Source organism: Mirounga angustirostris, unplaced genomic scaffold, assembly GCF_029215605.1.
Source record: "Mirounga angustirostris isolate CCGP_5_RB_7025 unplaced genomic scaffold, mMirAng1.0.hap1 SCAF_5, whole genome shotgun sequence".
Lineage (NCBI taxonomy): Eukaryota > Metazoa > Chordata > Mammalia > Carnivora > Phocidae > Mirounga > Mirounga angustirostris.
In genome coordinates, this window is record NW_026991713.1 from 176,230,931 (window position 1) to 176,255,127 (window position 24,197).

Here is a 24,197-nt window from a genome sequence, read left to right on the forward strand (position 1 = left end):
TAGGAAGATGATGAGAAGCTAATTGAGGAGATCCAGAAGGAGGCTGAAGAGGAGCAGAAGAGAAAGACTGGAGGCAAGCACCCCCCCAGCACGGGCCCCATGCTTGGGGCGATCCCTGTTGGGGGGGTGGGGGGGGCCCGGAGCACTCCATGCGGGGGGTGGGCTTCATGGCTGGCCGTCCAGCCCACCGGGGCCGCCCAGGCATCCATCCAGCTCCCAGTGGCAAGAGGCTGTGAAAGCATAGGGGAGTTTCAGTATCCCCTTGATAGTCAGGGGGTCCCAAGGGGTGGGTTTGAGCTTAGGAGGCAGACAGAACCCACACTGGACTAAAAAGACAGTAGGCCCACCCTGGCCTCTCTGAGGTCACAAAGGAATGAAATGGAGTTTCTGAGAGTGGCCCCCAGGCCCTGGCTCTGAAGGAAAGTCTCCCATGGAATCCACCACTCTCCAGGGTGATCACTGAGTTAACACTTAGACAGCTGAGGGGGGTTGGTGCACATGCACACATTCATTGGCCTCTTTGTGGCCTGGCCACCCCTCCTGTGTCCGTAAGTAAGAATGATGCTGAAGGTCAGACATGCCTGGCCTGGTCTCATGCTCTAGGCTCTCAGCTTGGGGCAAGTGGGACTGAGGTCAGGATATGCAGCCTTGGTCCCAACCCACATCAAGCACAGTTGGTTTTGTTTTCTCTACTAAATCCCATGTCCTGTTCAGAGAACACCTTCAAACGCATCGGGCCCCCCTTGGAGAAGCCTCCAGAGAAAGTCCAGAGGATCGAAGCCCTGCCGAGGCCCGTCCCGCAGAACCTGCACCAGCCACAGATCCCCCCCTATGCCTTTGTGCACCCCCCCTTCCCCCTGCCGCCTGTCCGGCCCATGTTCAACAATTTCCCTCTCAACATGGGCCCCGTCCCAGCGCCCTACGTGCCCCCTCTGCCCAATGTGCGCGTCAACTACGACTTCGCTCCCGTCCACGTGCCGCTGGAGCACAACCTGCCTATGCACTTTGGTCCGCAGCCACGGCATCGCTTCTGACAGCTCTGTGTCCTGCCTCCTCCCCAGAGCCCGCCGCTGAGCAGCCCAGCCTGTGCAGGGCCGGGGTTCCATAGATTCCCGCCTCGCCCCCAAGGCCATGCCTTCTGAATGGGGATCGTGCACTTGGCTCTCGATAGGTTGGCGTTTTTCCTGCTCCTTCCTGGGAAGGGCTACTGTCCCTTGAGCGGCCGGCAGGCCAGTGCCCTCAGGTGCCTGTAAAAGGATTGGTCTGACACTTGCTGGACCAGTGATAAGGGCCAGTAGGGCCTCCCTGGAGAGTTCCACTGTCCGAGCAGCAGTGCAGGGACCCTCACCACAAGGTATCCCCTCTCTGTCAGCCCTGTCCCTGCAGACAGTGACGAGGGAAGTGTTTGTGTCCGTCCCCTCCCCTCCCCCTGGCAGACCTCACAAGTCTCTCAGTTAACCACGTAGGCCTTCCTTACCGCAGTATAGTCTGATTGGTGATAAAGCCGAAGTCCCAGTTCGGAGAGAGCTAAGCCATCTGAACCATGTTGTGAAGGCTGAGTTCTCCCCCCACCCCCACCCCAGTGCTGCGGCCCACCCAGAGTGAGTGCACCCTGCTGCTCCAGGTTAGTTGGTCCCAGTGAGGCGGTGGCAGAACCACGTCCCCAGGCCTGGGGGCACCGCTCAGGGTGGGGAGGCTGCAGACTGTATTCTCCAAATCCAGAACCCCAGGCCACCACCACCGTGACTGTTCAGGTCTCTTCTTGTCCTTGGCCCACTCAGATGAGACCACAGAGAGCCATCTCATGCTGTCAGTTCTGTTTTGTAGTTTAAAGAAATATTTGCCATTTACTCACTTTGAACTTGCTGGGTTTTCTGTGGCCTACTAGAGTTTCTCTCGTTCAGTCTCTTTCTTAGAAAGTCAAATCCGTTACCCCACACCAGGCAGCCAATGAGTGCTAGATGGTCCTGAATCTTGCCAAACAAAAGGTCCTTTCGAGGTGGCTGTGACAGGCTTGGTGGCTCTCCCAGGTAGCCCAGTTGTCAGGTAATGAGCAGCTTCTCCCCTAAGGTTTGGTGGTGGCAGTGGGTTTCCACGGGGGGATAAGAGGACCCAGACTACACCCGGCACCCACCCGTGGAGCTGCCCCTGCCCACGGCCAGGTGAGTCTAGCTCCGGGTCGGCATGGGGGTTCCTGCCCCTTCCCACTCACCTTTCCCTGTGCAGCCCCAGCCCACCCGAGGCTCTGCCCCATCGCTAGCCACTCTGCAGAACAGAGGCCTCCATGGGGAGTGACCCTGCCTGGCTGCCCAGTATTGGTCTCTGTCACTGCTGCTGTATCTCTGGTGTCTGTGGAGTTCCCAGAAGTTCCCAGCACCTGTGCACAGACCTCAGAAGGGTGAGCCTAATGACCAACCCCCCATCTCTGGGGACCATGCCCCAGGACCATGCGTTCTTGTGTGCAGGCACCCACTGCCATCAGTTTCTCATGTATTTCAAGGATTAAAATGGGGAGAAATCTGCTAAGTTGCCCATTCTTCCTCCTGCTTTTCCTCCAGGGGAGGGCTTTGCAGAGTCCTCTGGGGGTGCACTGCAGGGCACAGTGACAGGTCTAAGTACCTTTACAGCATGGTCCCCATGCATCCCCAAGGTGAGGAGGGTCTCAGAGCGGTTGAGCTTCCAGCGGATGTCCCACCAAATGGGACACACCAGAACCTCCTGGGCCCCCTGAGCCAGTTCATCCAAGGAGGGAACAAACCAGTTCACCTCTGTTCTGTAGCCAGGGTACAAGGTTCCGTGGGGCGCTTTGGGCAGCCGAAAGGGCAGGCCCCAGGTGGGTGGCATGTGAAGATCCCCTGACACAGGAAAGGAAGAGACCAGAATAATTGGTTTCCCCCAAAGCCAAACTGAGGACTTGCCCTTTGAGATGAATTCTGGCTGTTCTAGCCACACGCAGCTGCTAGGGATCTGAGGACCCCCGGTTTCTGACGATCCTCCCTGCACTGGACTGTGGAGCAGCTCCCAGGCCCACAGCAGCATAGTTGCTGTTTGGGGGAAGGTCGTTGCCACGAGTTCTGACACTAGCATGAGGTCCCACCTGTCTGTGAAGCGACCCTCTAGGTGCCTGTGTCCCAGAGGACCCCAGGCTTCTTGAGAAGCAGACTGCACTAGTGAGAGTTCAGGGGAGAAGGGGCCTTAATCCTCTGACAAACAAGCCAGCAAGTGGCTGCAAGGTATAAGGACAGGAGACCCACAGAGACCAGCCAGTGGCAGGGACAAGGCAGGAATCCCAGAGGCAGCCTGGCATCTTACCCTCTCTGGGCCACAGTGTTTGCTCCCCCAAGCCAGAGACTGCCCAGCAACAGTCCCGTTCTACTTGCCTTAAACTGGAGAGAGGAATCTAGTATTTGCACTTAGCAAAAGATTTTAAAACTTAAAAAAAAAAAAGTGTGCATGACCTGTCACTTTGTATAAAAATAGCAAAAATGATTAGTTTATTAAATTTTTTTCTGTACCTTCTGGTAGTAAAATACTTCAAAATAATTCTGTTTAAACTACTGTGTGTAAAAAGTCTGTATCATATGTAACTTGGACTTTTTGTAAATAAATGTTTGTGCACTATGCTCCTTCCGGTTTTGTCTGTCCACACGGCACTACCGGGCAGGCCCCTCCACCCCCATGAAGTTACAGGGGCTGCGCACACAGGCGATAGATTCCCAGGGAGTGATTGGGCCTACGATGCCACTGCTCCCTGGGAGTGGACGTCAGCTGCCGCTGGAGAGCTGCGAGGAGAAGTGAGACCCCCATCTCCCTTCCCCAGAAGGAAGATCAGGTGATGTCTCATGCTGACCCTGCTTGGGTGGCTACCGAGGCCCACTTGGGCACAAGGGGGTTTTTTGTTGTTTTTGGCACAGAATCCCCTTCCAGAAAGTGCTCAACCCCTCTTCCAGGCCTGGGCAGCAAGCCACCAACTTGCCTGGAGAGCGACCTGCAGAGGCTGGACCAGGCGAAGGTTGGGTGAAATGGGAGGAAGCTCGTGTCCTCCTTTAAGACCAGGAGATCAAGTTCCTGAGAACAGAGTGTCTGACTGGGGCCACCTTCCTCGGGCACAGCCCTCCCCATCAGAATCCCCAGCAGCCCTGCTGTGAGCCAGGCTGGCAGACCCCAGCACCCTTGGGCTCAAACTGCTCAACGTTCTGATAAAACGTGGGCTATCCTGTCCTGCTATTTGCAGCTTTATTGAGTGATGCGTCCCCCCCCCCCTTTTTTTTGTGTGTGCATTTCTGAAAATGTACTGAAATAAATCCAAGACAGAAGTTACCTGCATGGGCGCCTGGGTGGCTCAGATGGTTAAGCGTCTGCCTTCGGCTCAGGTCATGATCTCAGGGTCCTGGGATCGAGCCCCGCATCGGGCTTCCTGCTCCTTGGGAGCCTGCTTCTCCCTCTGCCTCTCTCTCTCTCTCTCTGTCTCTCATGAATAAATAAATAAAGTCTTTAAAAAAAAAAAAAAGTTACCTGCATTCCCAGGGTCGTGAGTTCAAGCCCCATGTTTGGCGTGGAGCCTACTTAAAAAGGTGATTCTGCACCTTTCAAAATGGGACTTTTCTCTCTTTGCAACCAGGAATGCCCCCCTGGGTCTGATTGGTTCTTTTTGTGCCATCCTGATGGACGATAGGGGTGCTTCGCACTTCCTGCCACCCTTCCACACCTTGGTGAGCACCTGCTTGGATGTTTCAAAAGATGTATTTTCCGGGAGCGGAGTTGTGCATAAAGGATGGGGGTGAGGGGCACCTGGGTGGTTCAGCCGTTAAGCATCTGCCTTCAACTCAGGTCGTGATCCCAGGGTCCTGGGATCGAGCCCCACATCGGGCTCCCTGCTCCACGGGAAGCCTGCTTCCTCTCCCTCACCCCCTGCTTGTGTTCCTGCTCTCACTATCTCTGTCACATAAAATCTTAAAAAAAAAAAAAAAAGGATGGGGGTGTGTATTTCTATGTCTTTTGCCAGATTCCTTGACAAAGCAGTGTCAACCCACCCGTCCTGGCCTGTGTTCTTACCCTTCGTTGGCACATCGTTGCCACGGTCCCTCGGCTGTCCTAAGACCCGCCTCCTGGAATCTGACCTCATGGGGACACTTGAATGGACACATCTTCCTTTAGAAGGAACTGCTGTTTAGGTCAGGTGCTTTTGTAATTGCACTGTCCAAACTTATTTTCCATCCTTGAAGTGACATATACGTATACACATTGGCCACTTAACATAGGTTTTAAAAAAAATTTGAAAACACAGAAAAGGATCAAGACAAAAGTGCTTTGTTATCTGAAGGTAGCTACTGATATTTTTTAAGATCTATTTATTGGAGAGCACGCAAGGGGGGGAAGGGGCAGAGAAAGAGAATCTCAAGCTGACTCCGCGTTGATTGCAGGACCTGATGCGGGGCTCAATCTCACGACTCTGAGATCATGACCTGAGGGGAAATCAAGAGTCGCATGCTTACCCCAATGAGCCACTCAGCCGCCCCTACTGATAATATTTTTTTTGATGCATTTCCTTCCAGGTCGTTCTGCTCTGTGATATATATAATGTCTCACAAAACCAGTAAACCAGATGTGCAGGTTTGCATCCTATCATGAGCATTAGCAAGGTATGAGCAAGTGCTTCCAAAATACCGTTTTTAATTAGCCTTCTTTTAGAACCTCTTGCTGCAGGCTTGTAAACCTTCTCTTTGGGCTTCTTGGAATCACGTTTCTGCAGGCTGGTGCACAGCTGCCCCTGTCCAGCCTGCTGTTCTTTGTTCTCATGACCCCCGGGGGACATGGCCCCACCTAAAACCCCATCTGTGGGTCTTCCCTCTCAGGATTAAGTCGGAAGCAACTCCTCTCCTTGCTTCCTCCCCCTTCATCAGCACGTCTTGGCAGGCAGTCCAGAACTGATCATCGCTTAGGCTTGGCTTTGCCCTAGATGATGCCAGTTAAGACCCTCACGAGAGGGGCGTGGAGCCAGCACAGGCTGTCACCAGGGCCACCGGGATCACCGGAACCTGCCTCTTCCCTAAGTGGGGGTGGCGCACTGGGCCCGAGGCCATTCTGTGGGTTCTGCAGGTGCAGCGCTGCAGGGCCCCGGGAAGGTCACTGCAGCCAGCTGCTTGAAGCAAAGTGGGGACAATTACAGCACCGAGAAAGCCGGAAAAGAGCTTGTTGTCGGGTCCCCTTCCCGCTGCCCTTTGGCATCCACTCCCAGAGGCGGGTCCGGCTTCAGACCCAGGCACATCCCCGGATGGCTGCCCCTCACCACTCCGCAGGTCCAGTCCCCCGTCCACCTGCCCTCGTCCGTGGTGCGTCTGGGGCTGTGCCACTGCCCGCTTGCCCCGAACCAAGCACCGGGCGAGTGGCGTTCACAGCCTGGGAGAGGGGGGCAGTGCACCTGGGCCCAGCACATCACAGCAGGGAGACCAGGGCCGCAGCCTTCTCAAGGGGCTCTCAGTCTCTCCTTTCTCTGCCCCAAGTCTGGTTCTCCCTCTCTCTCCTCTTTTGTCAAGATTGAGGCCACTTACCAAAAAATACCCATGATCGAGAACAAGCAGAAAACCGAACTGGAACAGAAGCAAAGCTACAGTATTAAACACAGCGCAGGAAGTGGGGCTCTGAAGTCAGGCGGCCTGGCCCCCTTCCCGGCAGCTCACGTGGAAAAGCACATGAGTTACAAGGGTCACCATGTCCATAGGGTGAACACGTGCTCATAGCTCCAAGGAAGGATGCTCCGCAGGCGGCACACATCTCCGTGACCTGCTGGAGGCCCTGATGGGCTTCGGGGGCCACCCACTGGGGCTCTAGGGAGGCCTGGGCCTGGGGCTCAGAGTGGACGGCCCGCATGGCTCCCCCACGTGGCCACCCTCACGTGCTCAGCCTCGGACCTCTGGCGACTCTTGACGCCTCCCCCACAGACATCTCCTTTCTCTCGCCTCTGATGGGGAACAAAGCCAAAAAGGAAGCCTGGAACATCCTGGAGGCCGGGGGCACTGAAGGACGTGCGGGCACACGGTTCCTGCCCAGCTGTGCTGTTCCCGGCTGTGAGCCTCGGCCCAGTCCTCTGTGCCTGTCCTCCCGAGACACTAGCCATCTCAGGCCCATTCCCTACTGTGGAACAGTCTCCACCAGGCCTGCCTTCCCTGAGGACCAGGAGCACCATTCAGCTCGGCTCTGCGTCTCTGGCACCCGGTCAGGGCCCGGGGTGCTCAGGAAATAGTTGCTGGAAAAGTAAATCTGTGAAATGACACCAGAAATACACCCCTCAGAAGGGGGTCTTTAGGACACTCAGTGAGCTACTGTAGGGGAAGACACAGTGTGACCTACGGTAGCCACACAAATGTCAGCTTCATTGTGTTTGGAATCAGAAAATGTGAGCGAGTGCTTTTCCACCTGCTAGCTGGAGCCTCAGTTTCCCCATCTGTAAAAGGGAAGGGTTGGGCTGGGTAGCCTGAGTGGCAGAAGCCTGGCAGAGACTGGTGGCCTCCCTGCGTGGAGGAGAGAGACCTGAGAACTTGGGGAGGCCAAGGATCCGCAGGGCAAAGGTGCGAAGGATGAAGCAGCCGGACAGGCTGCTCGGGGTCTGCAGACGGGGGCCTTCTGGGGAGGCCCTGGGGCCAGGTGGGGAGCAGCCGGTCACAGCATGGGCCACTGTGGAGCTCCTACAGGCCCACCTGCAGCTGCAGGGACCAGGGACCAGCTCTTGGGGGAGACTTTATCTGGGGCCCTGGGAAATGTGGTGGCTTTCATTTATACCCCCCAAGTCTGCCAGTGGTTCTCTGGGGAAGAAGGAAGCCAAGTGGGCAGGAAGAGGAGGTGGAGAGGCCCCGCCCAGCTTAGGAGCTCCCCGTTAGCACGGACTAACCCGTAGGAGGTGACCCTTGCACTTCTGACCTATGCAGCGCACTTGCTTTCACCTCAGCCTGGCAAGAAGCTTCCAGAACGATTCCATCCAGGAGGGGAAGAACGTGAAGACACACTCATCCAACAGCTGGGCAGGGTGGGGAGGGTCTTTGGGGAGGCGATCTGGCCCCATCTATCAAAATGTCAAGTGACTTAAGAATTGCCCTTCCAGAAATTTCCCCCAGAGCCTTGTAAAGCGTCTCCCGCCCACCGTCGTTCCGTTCAGCAGCATGTGCTGCTCAGAACAAGGGAGAACGGACGTGAGTGTCCGTGACTGGGGCACAAGGTGGACTGGATGGGATGGGACAGGGTAAACCTCGAGAAGCCGGAGCGAGTTCTACCTGCGTCGGTAAGGAAAACACACGTGTGTCGTGACAACTGAAGGGAGGGGGCCGTGGGAGCACACGATCCCGAGTGTGCAAAAAAGCAAAATACAACCCCCGGCTCACTGTTGCTGGAGATGTAAAGAGGTGCAGCCACTATGCAAAACAGTGTATGGAGGTTGCTCGAAAAAACGAAGTTGGAATGACCATATGAAGCAGCAAGGCCACTTTGGGGTGTAAACCCAAAAGAACAGAAAGCAAGGCCTCAGAGATTTGTACCCCTGGTTTGCAGCGGCATGTTCTCAAGCGCCAAAAGCTGGAAGCAAGCCAGCGTCCGTGGGGGGGAGTGGCATGTGCATCCGTCCATCCCGCGGAACACAAGTCAGCCGTGACAAGGAAGAAAACTCCGACCCACGCCACGCCGCAGGTGAACCTCGCAGACACGGGCCCACGTCAGACAAGCCGGTCACAGAAGGACGAGTACTGTGTGCACCACCGGCTCACGTTCCCCCCTCCCTGTGTCCTGGGGTCACCTCCCAAATAGGCCACTTGGCCTTGAATGTGCGTGTCTGCTGCTGGGGGAACCAATCACATGAGGATGAGTTTGCGTGTGCTTGCATAGACGGGTTACGTTTTTATATATAAATCCCAGCTGCACCCAAGCTGGGAGCAACTTACCTAACCTCCCTGAGCCTCAATTCCTGCAGCAGTAAGTGGGGCTGGTAGTCGCAGTCGTGGGCTGGGGCGCCACAACGTAGCACCTTTGCTCCCGGCCCTGGAGGCCGGCAGTCCCAGATCTGGGGGCAGCGGGCGGGGGCCTACCCAGGCCTCTGTCCACAGCCTCCCGCCTTCCCTCTGGGCACATTTGCCTCCTAATCTCTTCTTACCAGGACACTGTCAGATCGGAGTGGGGCTCACCTCAGTGACCTATTTAAATTGTAATCATCTCCTGAAATACCCTGTCTCCGCGCACAATCACGTCAGGAGGTGCTGGGCGGTCCAGCCTCAGCACATGAATCTCAGGGGGACAAAATTCAGCGCATCACAGGGACTGAGTTAACAAGGGGTGAGTACCTGGCACATAGCAAGGGCTGTATATGAATACTTTACATAAAAATAAGATTTTCTGGACGAGTCAAAGACACTGCCAACAGTGTTTAACCCGGGGGGGTGTCGGGAGGGGGCTGGGGCTGGGGCATCCTCTGACACCAGATTCTATGCTTTTATTACCTTAATTCTTAAACTAACAACAATGATAAAGTAGTAACCCTGTCAGAGCACCTGCCAGTGCCTGGCACCAGTTGGAGGTGCCTGGAAGGTGGGTCTTCTCCTCCCATCTGCGGGTCAGGCCTGGGTCCCAGGGAGGGAGGAGAGGAGTGCAGACCCCTCCCCAATGTCTGTTCAGCTTTTGTCTCGATTATTACATCTCCTGGAGGATCAGCCTCCTCCTGGTTAAACCCAGGGGCCCCATGAAGGGGCTTGGGCCTCAGGCCAAATTCTCCACCTGACCCACCCTGCCCCTCCCCTCCCAGGCATGTCTTGGGGAGGGGGGCTTCTCCAGGCTCCCTTCTTTCGCTGTCCCAGGGGTCTCAGAGCCCCTCCTCCAGCTGGACAGTCTTGCCCTAGGAACCATTTGTCCATTGCTCAAATGGGGGAAACTGAGGACAGAGGGTCCCCAGAGAGTCCAGATCCCTCTGCAGCTTCACCTACATTATGCTTCAGTGTGAGGTCATTGGAGGTCACCTGTCATCCCTCCCAGTTCTGGAAGAGGCTGCTCTGACCCTGGAGGAAGTGGGGCCCAGCCAGCTCTGGGGTGTCCTCCACTGAGGTCTCCCCAGAAATAAACAGGGGAGGAGCCTGAACTGGGGAGGGGACCTACTTGGCAGGGGTGTCCCATGGAGACACGCTTGGGAAGCTCAGAGGCCTCCCCCACCAGAGGGACAGCTCCACGGCCCCCCTGCAGGGCTTGGGGTCCCATCCCAAGAAGGGTCCTACAGGGCCACGCCTGCGGGGACCCCAGCAGACAGGAATGGGGAGGCCCCAGGACTGGGGGTGCTGCCCTGGGATGGCCTGTGCATTCTGGATACACCGCTGTTTCCAGCCTGCCTGAAGCCGCTTGGTCTGCAGCCTTCTTGTGCCCCATGCGAGGGAAGAACGCTTGTCTCTCTTTTTTCTTCCTTATAAATTTCGTTGAATATTTTTCCTTCAATTGTGATCTTTGGGGCTCACAATTAACTGTGACGTGTAACTCAGAGCACCACTGCCCCTGCCCAGGCTCACTGGGCATCCACTAGGTCTCAGTTTCCCCATCTGAGCAATGGGAGGCTGGACTCTTGCTCACACTCCATGGCAGGCTTGGAGGGGACCCAGCTTCACAACTGGAGGTGAGGAAGACTTGCCCGCCAGGGTTTGGGCGAATGGAGGGGGTGGGCACCCCTGAGGTGCAGAGGCCAGGCCCCGCTGTGAGCGGTCAGTACTCAGTTCATTGTTACCGGAAGCTGGTGTGTGTGTGTCCATGAGCATGTCTGTGCCTGTGCACCCACATATGTCTCTGTGTGCACAGGACTCTGTTCACATGTGCACACGCCCACTAATGTGCATAAACCCATGTGTCTGCAGGGCCACATATAATGGGCCAGGCCCTTATGAATGGGGAAACTGAGGAAGCTTCTTCTGGCAGGAGCTAGAGCGGCCTATCCCGCTCTGGAATCCAAGCCCCGGCCCCAGAGCCTGTTTTGGACAGATGGACACGAAGGTCTGGAAAGACCCAGAAATGGGGAGCCCTGGAATGCAGGAGGGAGGCTGGTGGTCCCCCAGATGTTCCACATGTGCCCACAGGAGAGTCTACCCCCCTTCTGAAGACGCCCGTTGCCTCCGGGTGGGTCTGGACACAACCAGCCTCACTTGCTCAAACCGAGTCTCCAGCTACCACCCGAGGAGGCTCCGCCTGGCTTCCTCCTGCCGGGCCTTTGCTTACGCTGTTCCCTCTGCCCAGACTGTCCTTCCAGTCCCTTGTACTGCCCTCTTTCCCTAGGTGTGATCATCTCCCCAAATACGCCGTGCGCTAGTCACCCACAGCCCCCAGAACGCGCAGCCCCGTGGCAGGTGCCTTTTTGCGGAACAAATGGAATTCAGAATCTGCGCCTAGCTCGGCCTAGGCTCGGATTCGGCGAGGGGACCCCGGGGTCATTCCAGGGCAGTTCTTTCCAGCTCCGTGGGCGGGGCTCTCCCGGGCATCGCAGGGAACCACCTCACCCCGCAGGATCTCCAACTGCCCGACTGGGCTCCCCCCTCCTCCCCGAACCCCTTGCAGTGTGCCTCCCCCCATCCCCCATGGTCTGGAAGAACTTGGCTCCAGCGGATTCATCTGTTCCTTCCACGTCATTGAGACTTTTCTGGCTTCCAGCCTGGCTTTAACAGGGGTGGGGGACTGGTCGCCAGGACCCCGCTGGGGCCCCAACAGCCCTTTGTGGCGCCATCTGCCCTTGTCAATCTCTAGACTCCCGCCTCCAGGGACCACCAATCACAGCGCAGGCATCCCGGTTTCATCACCAGCAGCCAATCAGCGCTTCCGCTCACCGCTCGGGCCCCAAGGTGGGAGCAAATTCGCTCCAGCCCCCTCCCCCACCGGGCCCCACCCCAGGACCTGGCGCTGCCCCCCTCACGTCCGCATCCATCCTCTGTTGCCCTCAGTCACCGTCTGCTTAGTGGACACCCGTGGGCCGCCGCGCTCCACCCGCGAGGCTGTGCCTTGCTGCTCTGAACCTCGGTCTCCTCCTCTATAAGATGGAACAGCGCTACCCCTTGGGAAGTTCTGGCTTAAGTGAGACCCTGCGGTCCCTGCAGGGCTGGCCACGTGGAGGTCTGCCAGGGGCCGAGAACGCGGGGTGGGTTCAGGGCTGGCAACTTCCTCAGGGTCTTGTCTGCCAGACGGAGAAGCGCCCCCCAGCTCCCGGGGCTGAGCCTGGGGGTCTTGCTTTGATGGAGGCACCCATCCTGGCCCCCAAGCTTAGCCCATCCAGCGGACTCCTTCCAGGATCTGCACCCATCTCTGTGCCGGTCCTCAGAGGGCCCCTCGGACCATGCAATCCCAGCCCCTGGGGGACCTGAGCCTACTGTCTGGGGCCTCTTGCAGTGTGTGAGGAGGGCCCCGTAATTCCAAGTTCTGGTCAAGGTGCATCCGTGGAGGCAGGAGGAAGAAGCTGGATCTGTGGGTTCGTATTACCTTGAGCTCTACCTCCTATGCACACAGTCCTGCAGTTCACATGCCCAGCCTAAGTGCATGCCTGTTGCAGGCTCCAAATATTGGAGGCAGGAGGTTGTGGAACCAGATTCAGCCGCCTCCCTACCCGGAAGCTCTATGTACTTGGGACACTGGTGGCCCCGGGCAGGTCTCGGGTCAGGGTCCACCCCTTGCAGGGCCCTCCTCCACGCCTAGGGATGTCCAGGCTGCTCAGAGCACCCACGGGACCCTGGGCCCACCCCAACCCCACCCACTTTCATCCCCAAGATACACACAGACCAGCTCAGGGCTGCACACTCGCATTATTTTATTTTGCTTTTCCAGTCTGAAGCTACTATCATGGGCATTTAGTTATACAAATGACACTTACAAAAAATAAAAGACCAAGACACCCAGAGTGAGATGCATGGCAGAGATGAACTGGTGGGGGAGAGGGGGGCTGGCAGGGGCAGGGCTGGGAGCCAGGGGCCTGGGGGCTCCCCATGGGGCTCCCGGTGGAGGGCGATGCCCAGCTTCATCCCACCCCGAGACCCGAGGAGTCCAGTCGGACAGGGAGCACCGATCACACCGGGGGCTCTGGCTGAGGCGGTGAGGGGCTCAGCACCAACCAGATGGGGACATAGGCCTGGGCAGGCAGGAGGGAGGGGGCCAGCGAGGTCCCCCAAGGAGGTAGGGGCAGGTTCCAGATTCAGGGAAGCACCCTGCACCCCCCACAGCTAGCAGACAAGGAGGGCACCAACGCCCAGAGATGCTGTTTCGAGATTCCCCCACAATACCCCTTGAAGATCACTCGTGGCTACTACCACCAAGCTTGCCTGGGTGCCTGCAGCGATAATGCTCCATTTAAAAAAAAAAAAAAAATACTGATTTGGTCATTTTCTGCTTCCAGTCAGGCCAGGGTGAAAAGAAGAGAGACAGCAGGGCCCCAGCCCAGGGCGGGTGTGCAGTGGGCAGGCCCGCTTGGTGCAGGGGGGCAAGCAGCCGGTACATGCTGGTATTGCCCCCTCCCCCTCTCGCGGCCTTCCCCGACGCAGGGGTGGTGCACCGACCGGGGGGGGCCCCGATAGGCTGGGGGCAGGCACCCAGTTCCGGGGAAGTGGGGGGCAGAGGCTCTCGGGAGGGGGCAGGAGATTCCAGTTACCCCACCAGGCCCAGGGGCTCGGGAAGGCCTCCCAGCCCTCCCCCACCCCCACTCTCTTCGGCCACTTTGGGGAAATAAGGCTCAGAGTCGTCTGAGGTCAGAAGAAAGGGGTGCCAGCCTCGCCCACGGCAGAGAAGAGAGGACAGAAGGATCTGAGATCCCGCCAAGGACCAGGCACGGGGCAAGAGGTGGGGGCACCGTTTTCTCTGGGTTTCCAGTTTGAAAGGCAAGGGGCTCGCCACCACGCTGGAGCCCACCTGGAGAAGAGAGTTATTAGCAGAAGGGTCTGGGCAGGGCGGGGACGGGGCGCTGGCGGCTAGTACTCCCAGAGAGTGGCTGGCTCGATGGTCTCGGCGCAGGCCTTCAGGACGCCTGCGTGGTCCCCCTTCAGGTAGCGCCCGCCCACCTTGATGGCCACCTTGTTGTAGTCACAGAATTCGAAGAAGAAGTCCACGGGGGTGTCACTGCTGCTGGTGACCGAAGAGTCGCTGCCCACTGTCCAGTACTTGCCTGTGGAGTCTGGGGGCGGTGAGACCCATCAGGCCCCAGCCTGCAATCACGGCTTCTGGAGTCGGGGTGGTTTCTGTGGGATGCCCACCCAAGCCTCCCACCCCTGCTGGACGGGGGTCCGCGCCCCTTCCCCCCACCCAGACTTTAAGTCCCACAACTCAGGTGTGGGACACCTTCCCTGCCCACCCTCCCTTTCCAGAATCTGGTCTCCCTCTCTGCTCTGCTCCTCCTTCTATAGCTTGGGGGTCCTCCCTCCTACACAAAGAGGGAAAGGGGCCTGCTGGCCACAGGATGTCTGTCCCCAGAGCCAAGTCACAGGGCGGCCAGGCTGAGCCCCGAAGTAGGACAAGAGCTTCAATCCCTGTGGCCCCCTGGAGCTGCCCCCCTCAGAACCCACCTTTGATGTTGTAGGCACCGTCACTGAACTCCAGCTGGAAGACGTCATAGCTAGAGCGGTTTGCATCCAGGGTGCCCGTGACCTTGCGGCAGCCGATGAAGCCGTGCTCCCCGCGGAACACGATGATGGGACGGTTGATGAGCTTCATGAGGAAGAGCTCCGAGTCCCCTGTCCCAGGAAAGGGGAGGGGCGGTGAGTCTCACAGGGTGGGGCTGGGATGATCAGGGCGTGGCTCAGAGCGAGCGAGCCGGGAGTCTGGGGTCCCCCAGCATGTCATCCCTGGGATGGCAAGGGGGGGATGTCGGTGAGTGACTATGAGGCGGGCAGACCCTCCAGAGAACCCGGCAGTGGGGTGCGCCCACGGGTGGCTACCTGCTGTCTCTACCGAGGCAGCCAACTGCCCGTTCTTCTTGGCCGTCACAAACTTGCCATTGGACGCACGCAGTGTGATCCGCCGATCACGCCACTCGATGTCGAAATAGCAGCTGACGTTCCTGGGGGTGTCAGGAAGGGTCAGGCGGGGCTGCCCCAGGTCCCCAGGCCCCGACCCCCGGGAAAGGCCAGCCTGGGGCGCAGCGGCGGGGCACTCACTTGGTGGAGGCAGTGGACTGCACGCCCCCAGTGGCTGTCAGCGTCCAGTACTTTCCCGTGTGAGTGCGGAAGGCGCACTTTTTGGTGTCGCGGTCGATCTCCAGCTGGAAAGTCTCCTGGTCGGTCTCCTCGTCCTGATTGGCTGACAGGTCCATACCTGCGGGGAGAGCTTCCGACTGGCACAGGGACCCCCACACCCTGAGTTGGGGCCGACCCACAGCCCTGCCCTCACACACCACTGCCAAGACCCCTCAGCCTCCACATCAGGGAGTAGGAGCCCAGACCCCAGGCAGGGCCAGGCAAGGACCAAGGCTGGCTCCGTCCGCCCTCACATCATTTTCTCGGATGCTAGAATACCTCCCAACAAACCATCTGCACAAAGACATTCTAGAACAAATCAGGAGAATCTTAACATGGACCAGGATTAAATATTAAGGATTAATTATTGTTAATCATATTGTAGTTATGTAAGAAAATGGCCTCATTTTTCAGATACCAACAAACATCTCGAGACGAAATGCCTCGATGTCGGGGATTTGCTTGAAACACAATCAAAAACAATGAATATAAGACAGATGGAGCTAGACTGCAGAATATCGCATTTGGGGGAAATCAAGAGATTATATCCATCCTGTTCCTGTATGTGTGTAAAAATTAAGAGTAAAATACAGGGGCGCCTGGGTGGCTCGGTCATTGAGCGTCTGCCTTCGGCTCAGGTCGTGATCCCAGGGTCCAGGGATCGAGCCCCTCATCGGGCTCCCCGCTCAGCGGGAACCTGCTTCTCCGTCTCCCACTCCCCCTGCTTGTGTTCCCTCTCTCGCTGTGTCTCTCTCTATCAAATAAATAAATAAAATCTTAAAAAAAAAAAAAGAGTAAAATATAATAGCATACGTTCATTTCAGAAAATTTACAAAACTCATAAATGCATAAAAATGGAGTCACACGGGGCACCTGGGTGGCTCAATTGGTTAAGCGCCCGACTCTTGATTTCGGCTCAGATCATGATCTGAGTCGTGCGACAGAGCGCCGAGTCTCCGCGCTGAGCTTGGAGCCTGCTTGAGAGTCTCTCTCCCTCTCCCTCTGCCCCTCCCCGCCTGTGCTCTCTGCGGGGGATGGGGGGGCAGGGAGAGTCACACATACCCCCACGCCCACTGCACCCCAGAACACACGGCAAACGGCGGTGAACACACCCTCCTCGCCTTTTCCCCAGTGCAAACACGCATTTTCTCTACCTCAAAGTGCATGCACGCCGCAGATCACGACTTACAGATGATCTAAGCAACATGCTCACACACGTTTCCCTGTCCCTAAATCATCTGATGTGACCAGAGGGGGCTTCCATGCTCCCACACGCTGCTGCCCAGCAGCTGATCTCTGGGGCCCCATCTGCGTTGCCTCTTCCAGCTAACAACCTGGAAGTAGGATATTTGGTTCCAACAGAACAAATTCACATTCCCCAAGTGCCTGGGTTCTAAGAACCGAAACAGCAGGGACACCTGCCCACTCTGCTGGCCGCCCAGACTCGGGGCTTGAAAGTGTGTCACCGTTCGGGTCTGGACACCTTTAGAAGACGGGACCACAGTGGGGGGTGGCAGGTGGCCCTTCCGATGAGCAGATGGAGGCTGGTGGATGGGGGAGCCCTGGTTCCCCACCCGAGACCCACCCATAGTTCTCCACCACCAAGCTGAGGGCCCGATCAGCACCAGGGGGTGGGGACCTTCACCTCCACTTCACGAAGGAGAATGAAGCAGAGGTGGTATGTCCTTCCCAAGGTCACCCAGAGAGAAAGTGATGAGTGCTGGTGAGCCTCAGGAGGGGAAGTGGGCAGACTCAGGCCTCCTCCCATGCTCTCTCTATGGACTGGCGGACCCGGGGCCCTGAACAGCTAGCTCCTCTCAGAACCCCTTGGGCTCAAGCCTCCAGGCCCACTGGGCCCCCTTAGCCCTGATGTCAAGGATCTGCTGACTACTGGGAGGCAGGTAGTGAGTCAGACCCACCATCACACCCCCAGTAAAGATGAGGGTCAACAGAGACTGGGCCCCCGGGTAGCCAAGCCACCAAGAATGGAACCATCATAAAAGGCCACTCTGGGGAGCACAAGCTTTTGAGGCCAGAGTCCCCAAAAGCTGGCAGACATGCCCCACTGTATGAGCTAGCCCACCCCAGCCCCATGGCATCACCTGCCCAATGTGCGGTGTGCTGGCTGACTGGAAGGAGGGCAGAGACAAGAGGAAAGGCCCCTCCGGGCACACTCTGGCAGCAGACAGGACAGAGGGGGATCTCCAGAGAAAGGGGCAAAAGAGCAGGAAAGGAACCTGGATTAGAAGTCCAATCTCTAGCCAGAGGTAAGCACGAAGTCAGGAGGCTCCTTCTCGGAGACTCAGCCAGGAGTAGCCCCATGCTCCCACGGAATCCACACTGACCTGCTCTTCCCACAGGGGAACAGAGGGAGGCCACGCCCAGGGCCCCACAGCCGTGGCCCTCTGCTCGGCTGCTCAGACCCCATCGGCTGCTCGTGTCCAGTCCTGGACATGGTCTGATGAGAAGGCCTGGGCCATCCAGGGAGCCACCCAAAGTGGGGGCCAGGCACCCTCGGCGAGCCTTCCCCTCACTCAGCTCGCATGCCTGTCTATCAAAAGGGTCTCTCCATTCTGCCAGGAGGTTGGAAGGATTCAGGGCCCTGGTGTCAAGCTGACACCAGGTCTTCCGACCCCAACAGGAAGGGGTATGGGGGGGTGTCTCCCCAACATCCAGCAGAGCCCCTCCTGGCTCCAAGGCCCTGCCCAGGCAGGAAAGGCCCCACTTGGCCTTGGAGTCTCTAATTAGAGCTGGGTTACTATGGGAACAGGCTTTTCTTTGGGATTTTTCTTTTCATCAACTGCAGCAGCCGCACTGAGTCACAGGCCCACAGGAACCCCGGGGAGGCAGATGCGGGGCTGGAAGAAGCTCATCTCCTGCCTCCCCCCACCCCCGCTTCCCCCCGCCCTGCCTGTCCCTCTGCCTCATAGCTTTTCCTGTCGCCAGCCTCTGAGCCATTCCCTATGGTGGCTCAGAGAGGGCACTCCATCCCCCTCAGCCTTAGCAGTTTCCAAATTGCCCCGGTTGGTCCAAAAGAGGCACTCCCCAACACCCCATTCAGTTTAGGGGAAGGGGCCTGGAAGCTTCTGTGGCCTCCCCTCCCCTCCGCCCTCTTTCCACTACGTGACCACCTCAGATCCTTCCCCCATCCCTGCACAAGAATTAGGGCGTGAATTACCGCAAATGCCCTGCCTCTTCAGGAGAGCTCTTACACATCCTGCAAAGCCCAGCCTGACCAGCCCTTTTCTCAGCCAGCCGGCCAGCCTGGCCTCTGAGTGCCTCTGAGTGGCTGGAACAGGGCGCTTCCTGAGCATGGAGCCCCAGGGCACAGCTGGCCAGGCACATGGAGGCTGAGAGACCAAGTGGGAAATGCGGACCCAGCATGGCCAGAGTCCAGAACAGGCGAGACTTCCAAGGAGCAAGGCGGGGGAGGGACACACCCCACCTGGCTGGGAAGTGCTGCTCACCCAGCCACCCTGCCATCCTTCATCCCTGCCCAAGCCAGGCCCTCACCAGTGACGTGCTCACATGGATTCCACCTGCCTGTCACATCAGTCCTCAGGCACCAGGACCCCACGCCCTGGTGGCAGAGATGGCCCCCTTCCCAGAAACAAAGCCTGGCTCAAAGAATTAGCCCAGGGCGTCCCGGGGCCGGCCCTTTACAGATGGGGAAACTGAGGCCAGAGAGCAGGTTGCAGCGTCAGCAGGGAACACCCCACCCCCACCAGGCAGGCCTGTGCAAGCCTGTGGGCATGATTCACATTCCCCCCCGCCCCCCGCCAGCTAAGCCCAGGATCCTCCTCCTTCCTGGCTGGCTTTTCCCAACATGTGTCAGAAGCATAGACACCACCTCCTTTGCCACGCAGGCCCGTCCAAAATGGCCTCTGAGACACGCCCCCAACCCCATAGCGGCTGCAGGTCCTCTGGTCTTCCATCCCACCAGGAAGCCCTGGGGTCAGCTAACCTGAGAACAAGATGAGGACCCCAAGATCCGAGGCCCAAAGAGCCCCAATCTCAGCCCCCAAAGGCCCCTCCCCCAGTTCTTTGTACCTTTAAACTCAGAGATGAGCCAACACTTCTCCTGGCCCAATTTCGGGCTCCCCCTGCCCCATCAGCCTGAATCACACCGTGACACTTCCAGCAAGTGCTAATAAAGAGGAGACGGCATCTGCCCAGACTCGCTCGGCTCTTCCTGGCCTCAAGGGCTGGGGCCAGGTCCACCCGCTCCTCCTCGTCTTCCCCAAGGAAGACACTGGATGCAGCCCAGCAGGCACGCAGCATGCCTGCATGGGTGAGTGCCCATCATGGGTCTGGTGGCCCCACTGGCGGTTCCAGTCCCACCTACCAACCTCACAAGCTCCTTCTCAGCCATGCTGGGCTTTCTGCTCCTCCCTGCCTCAGGGCCTTTGCACAAGCTGTGCCTGTTTTGCCTGTAACACTATTCCACAGGCCTGATACATGCTATCTTGTATTCATCTTTCAGGTCAGCTCCAGTGTCCTCTTCAGAAGTGTCTCCCCCACCCCACAGTCTAATCTGAGATCCTGATGTACTTTCTGGACCCCCAGGCCTTTGCTTGACACCTCTGGGATGCTGATCATGTCCCAAGAACATCAGCTACAACAGAGAACGGTCCAGGCACATATACTCATTCGTTCACCAATGAACATGTCTCACCTGGTAGGGGCTCAACGTTTGCTAAACAGGTGAGGAGTCCCGCCCCACCAACGCGGGGGGGGGGGGGGGGGCGGGCGCTGTGCCCTGGAGGCTGGGAGGCATGGGGGCGGGGGGAGGGGGTGTCAGAAAAGAGCCTATTCTGTAGTAAAACAGACCCAGTTCTGCATGTTGCTTTCTTGCTGTGTGACCTTGGGCAAATGGCTTCACCTCTCTGGGCCAAAAGGCTCATCTGTACAACTGAAATAATACTGCCCAAATCAATCAGCAAACTCAGGCACAAAACAGCCGTTACCCCACCGGACCTCCACCCCCAGTGCCATGGGGCTGCAAGCCCCTCTCCACAGTCCCCGCCCACAATCAGGAGGGTAGCCATCAGGATGAAGGCAGGGAAGTCCACTCCACCAGGAGGACGGCACTGATTGAGCTCCCACCAAGCCATCTCCAGACTCTGGGGCTCAACTTCCCACTCAGCAGAGCAAGACCCCCACAGGTCCCTCCAGTGGGGCCTCCGGCTGCAAAGAATCAACTGTCTTCCTTGCCAAAGGAGGGACGAGGGCGCCAGAAGGAAGAGAAACCGCCCAGGGGGAGAATCTAAGAAGGGAAAGAGGGGGGGGCTCACTTCTGGCGCGCAGGCCGGTAGGAAATGGCCAGGCCAGCAGGAGGCCCGGGAAAGGACGAAGCGAGCTGCAGTCAATTGTTCCAGGCGGGACACTTGGGGTTGGGTTCACTCGAGGGTAGGGGCTTCCCGAGGGAGGCGGGCCGGGGTCTCTCGGCCCACGCTAAGTCCGCCTTCCCCACGCCCGCAGAGCAGAGCGCACCAGACCCGAGACGTGCGGCGGGAGCTGGGCGGGGTTCCTGGCAGGGCGCCCTCCGCGCCACGCCGTCCCGGGACCCGGCCGCGAGGACGGGGAGGCTGCCTCCAGGAGAAGCTCCGGACCGGGGCACTAGGCCGGGGACAGCGCGGGGGGTCCTCAACAGAGGGGACTGCAGAAAACCGATCCCCTCCCCCGCCCCTCCGCATCTGGTTTTCCCATCTGCAAAGACCAAGCAGGACAAAGGGGGCGAGGGAGGGCCCTCCGGAGGAGCCCGCCCCCCTGCTCACAAAGGCCGCGGCCTCGAGCAAGGGGCAGACGCGGGAGGAGGGGCTGGGGGGGAAGGGCAGACACACGGGAAGCACCCCCCAGCAGAGGCCGACCCCTCGGGGCTGCAAGTGGAGGTGAAGAAAGGCCCGGAGGGCTGGAAGGTGGAAGCGCACCCTGCGGAGATCAAAGGCTCCCCCATCCCGCCTGCGCTGCGAAGGCCGTAGGGGGTGGGGGTGCGCCCCGCGGGCACAGCGACCCTCGCCTCCGCCCGTGAGCTGCAGGCCCGCCGACGAGGGAGGGGCACGAGGAAAGGGGGGAGGGGCGTTCCCCCCAACCCGGGGCTGCGCCGGGCGATCCGCGGGCTCGGCGCGCGTGAGGAGTCCTAGGCGGGGGGTTCGGAGGGTGGCACATAGGGCGGCACCTACGCGGGGCCGAGGGAGCCGCAACCCCAACGCGGGGTGGGGGCGTGCAGCGGCGCCCCCGGATGGGCAAGGCCCCACCCCTCGCCCCCTCCTCCGGGCCCAAGCGCACGTCCGGCGTCGAGGCGGGGTGGCCGGCGCGCCTAGCGGGGGCGCACCCGGCGTCGCTAAGTATTGTAGCAGCGCCGCGGGCGAGAAAGGGCGGGAGGCTGGAGGTGCGGGGGTGGCGTGCGCTTTGTGCACCGACCGCGAGAGGAGGGGGGCGGCGTCCCCACTCACCCTGACGCGTGGACACGTTCCTCTCGTTGGCCGCCTGCAGCACGACCTGGGCGCAGCTCTGTTCCAGGGCGAAGAGCTCGTCCTTGCCCACCTTGGTGGCCTTGCCCGCCTTGAGCGTGCCGCTGGGCCCCGACGGCGCCAGGTAGCGGCCCTCGCAGTCGCGGAAGGCCACCTTGCCGGAGCGGAACTCGAGCGTGTAGCCGGTGGCGGGCTCGGGGCGCGCCACCAGGCGCCCGTCGTGGCGCAGGAAGCGGTGGTCGGCGGTCTGCACGCTGTAGCGCTGGTCCTGGAAGGCCAGCGTGATGAGCGAGTCGACGCCCCAGGGCACGTCGCGGTCCACCGCGATCTCGTCCGCCGGCCGCGCGCTCAGGTGCGCGTAGCGCTTGCGGGTCAGGCTGTAGATGTTGACCTGCGGGTGCATGGCGATGTGCACGCTCCACTTCTCGGCCGGCGACACGCTCTGCGCGAAGCACGACAGGCGGTCCTCCGTGCCGCCGAAGTAACGCCGGTGCACCTCGGACTGCAGCGACCAGCGGCCGTCGTCGTGCGCCACGATGAGAAAGCGGCAGTCGGCGCCGGGCACCTCGCGCTCGCAGGTCACGTTGCCGTCCTTGTCCGCCGCCAGGTAGCGGCCCAGGTGGCTGCGCAGGCACACGGCCGCGCTGCCCGCCTCGTCGGGCGGCTGCTCCAGCGTCCAGATCTGCTTCTTCTTCAGGCTGCTGGCCGACGCGTTCACCTTGAACCCGAACGCCTCGGCCGTCAGGTACTTGTTGCCGCAGTTGATGAGGCCGAACTGGATCTGCACGGCCTCGGCAGTGCCGTTGGCGGTCATGGTGGCGGCGGGCGGGAGGGCCCCGGAGCGGCCCGGGAGGTCGGTGGCGGGTCCCCGCGGCGGCGCCCTGCTCCTTTGTTCGCGACCGCGGCCCGGCGCGCACCCTCCGCAGCGCTCCACAAAGCCGGCCCGCGGCGCGCGAGCCCCTTTCTAGGCGGGGTGACGTCAGCGCCGCGAGGCCCCGCCCCCGCCCCGCCCCGGGGCTCGGCGGGGGAGGGGGCGCAGGGAGCGCGCCGCGCGGGGACCCGAGGGGCGCGGGGTGGCGGCGCCGCTCTGCACGTGCCCGGTTCTGCACGGCCGGCCTCTGCAGAGCCCCCGCCTCGCGCCGCCGCCCCCTGCCCCCCAGTGCCAGGCCCCCCCCCCCCCCGCAGCGCCGCGGCCTGAGGATCCACCCGGAGCTCGGGACCCGTCGGAGGCCCCCCATCCTAAGCTGGCGGGGAGGAAGGGTTTGAGGTTGTGACGGAGACCGCAAAGGCCCCAGAACGCATTAGTACTGGGTGGAGGCGGTCCGGAGGCTGCTCGGAGGAGGTGGCCTTAGAGCAGGGTTTTAAAGGGGAGAGGGCGCACTCACCCACCGCGCAGGGGCAGGTGAGCCAAAGAGGGGTGGGGGGCGGGCCAGGAGCTGGGGGAGGGGCCTGCAGACCCCAACTCCCCCAACTCAGGCCTTTCAAGACACTTCCACGAAGGCCGCCCAGACCCCGCCCTGTGGCCCAAGCACCCAGCCCTGCTGGCCCAAAATAGTTCTTCCAGGTAGTGGCAGAGACAAGTGACTGCTGTTCCCATTCTGGGGATCAGGGTTCTGGTCTTCCAGGCACTGGGGTGGGCTGGTCACAGGTGGGGCCACTCCTGGCCCCACAGGCAAGGGCAGGGTCGGGGTCGGGGCTCCAGGACCAGTGTGCCCTTCACTTTATACCCCCAGGCTCCCACTGCATAGGTGGCTGAGCTGGTAGAAGCCCTCCTCCTTCAGGACCCCCAACTGTCTACCGTCCTCCCGCAAAGGGGACACTCCCTGCAGATGTCACCCCCCTCCCACCTCCTCCCCCTTCTAGGAACACTTCCCTTTTCTAAGGCCAGGACTTTTGCTGGGACATTCCCCACATGCCAAGCAAGCCCCGTGGAATGCCAACATGACCACAAGCTGCCCACAAGGTCTCGGGGCCAAAGGCAAAGAGCACTGAACTCGCTCCCCAACTGGTTGGTCTGGGCCTTGTCTTCTCCCAGGCAAACCCCTCCAGGGATTTTTTTTATCTTCCAGGGGAAAATGGTGTCATCTTCTCACCACTGTGGCTCTAATGTGTTTACTGGCAGGGCCTGGAACTCCAGGCAGGCAGTGGCCATAGCTTCCCCTCCCACAAAACCCATCCCTCAAGAGCCGGAACATCAAAAGTTTCTCATTTTGAGGTTATCTATTAGGCTTGAAACCCAGGATCTCACTGGCTGTGTGACTTTCGGCAAGTTGCTTAACCTCTCTGAGCCTCAGTTTCCGTTTTGTAGAAGAGATACAAATCCCCCATCTCAGGATGGTCTGAGAGTCCCTGGGGGCATGGAGCTCAGACACTGTCCCTGTCCACCCTCAGGACCCATTCCAGTCCCCAGGAAGCCGTGCATCTAATTAGAAAGACCCCAAACCTCTGGCCAACTTCCAAGGCTCAGAGGAGAGGCGGATGAATAGCTCTAGGCATTTCCAGAAGGTTGTGTGGT

At 59.5% G+C, this 24,197-nt stretch overlaps 2 protein-coding genes across 8 annotated transcripts in view; one reads left to right on the top strand and one right to left on the bottom strand.

Moving 5' to 3' along the window:
• RNF216 (ring finger protein 216) overlaps nt 1-13,685 on the top strand; it is a 155,626-nt gene extending 141,941 nt beyond the window's left edge. For 4 of the 6 annotated variants that reach the window (XM_045875869.3, XM_045875871.3, XM_045875872.3 and 1 more), the window contains 2 exons: nt 4-73; nt 715-13,685. In XM_045875869.3, coding sequence (XP_045731825.1) covers nt 4-73; nt 715-1,034 — 390 coding nt within the window. In that variant the 3' untranslated portion in view covers nt 1,035-13,685. Of the gene's footprint in view, nt 1-3; nt 74-714 lie in introns of those variants that run through there. The other 2 variants (XR_010412037.1, XR_010412038.1) reach the window with 2 other exon arrangements.
• On the bottom strand, nt 12,783-22,626 carry FSCN1 (fascin actin-bundling protein 1). Of its 2 annotated transcripts, none has more exons than XM_045875876.3 (5): nt 21,665-22,626; nt 15,132-15,288; nt 14,913-15,034; nt 14,541-14,708; nt 12,783-14,152 (listed from the first exon to the last, which is right to left on the bottom strand). In XM_045875876.3, the coding sequence occupies exons 1-5, from the start codon at nt 22,494-22,496 to the stop codon at nt 13,950-13,952; spliced, it is 1,482 nt and encodes a 493-aa protein (XP_045731832.1). In that variant the 5' UTR covers nt 22,497-22,626; the 3' UTR covers nt 12,783-13,949. The 2 variants fall into 2 exon arrangements, with proteins under 2 accessions (XP_045731832.1, XP_064449409.1); XM_064593339.1 differs by having other exon boundaries at nt 13,859-14,183.
• Nucleotides 22,627-24,197: the final 1,571 nt, after the last annotated feature.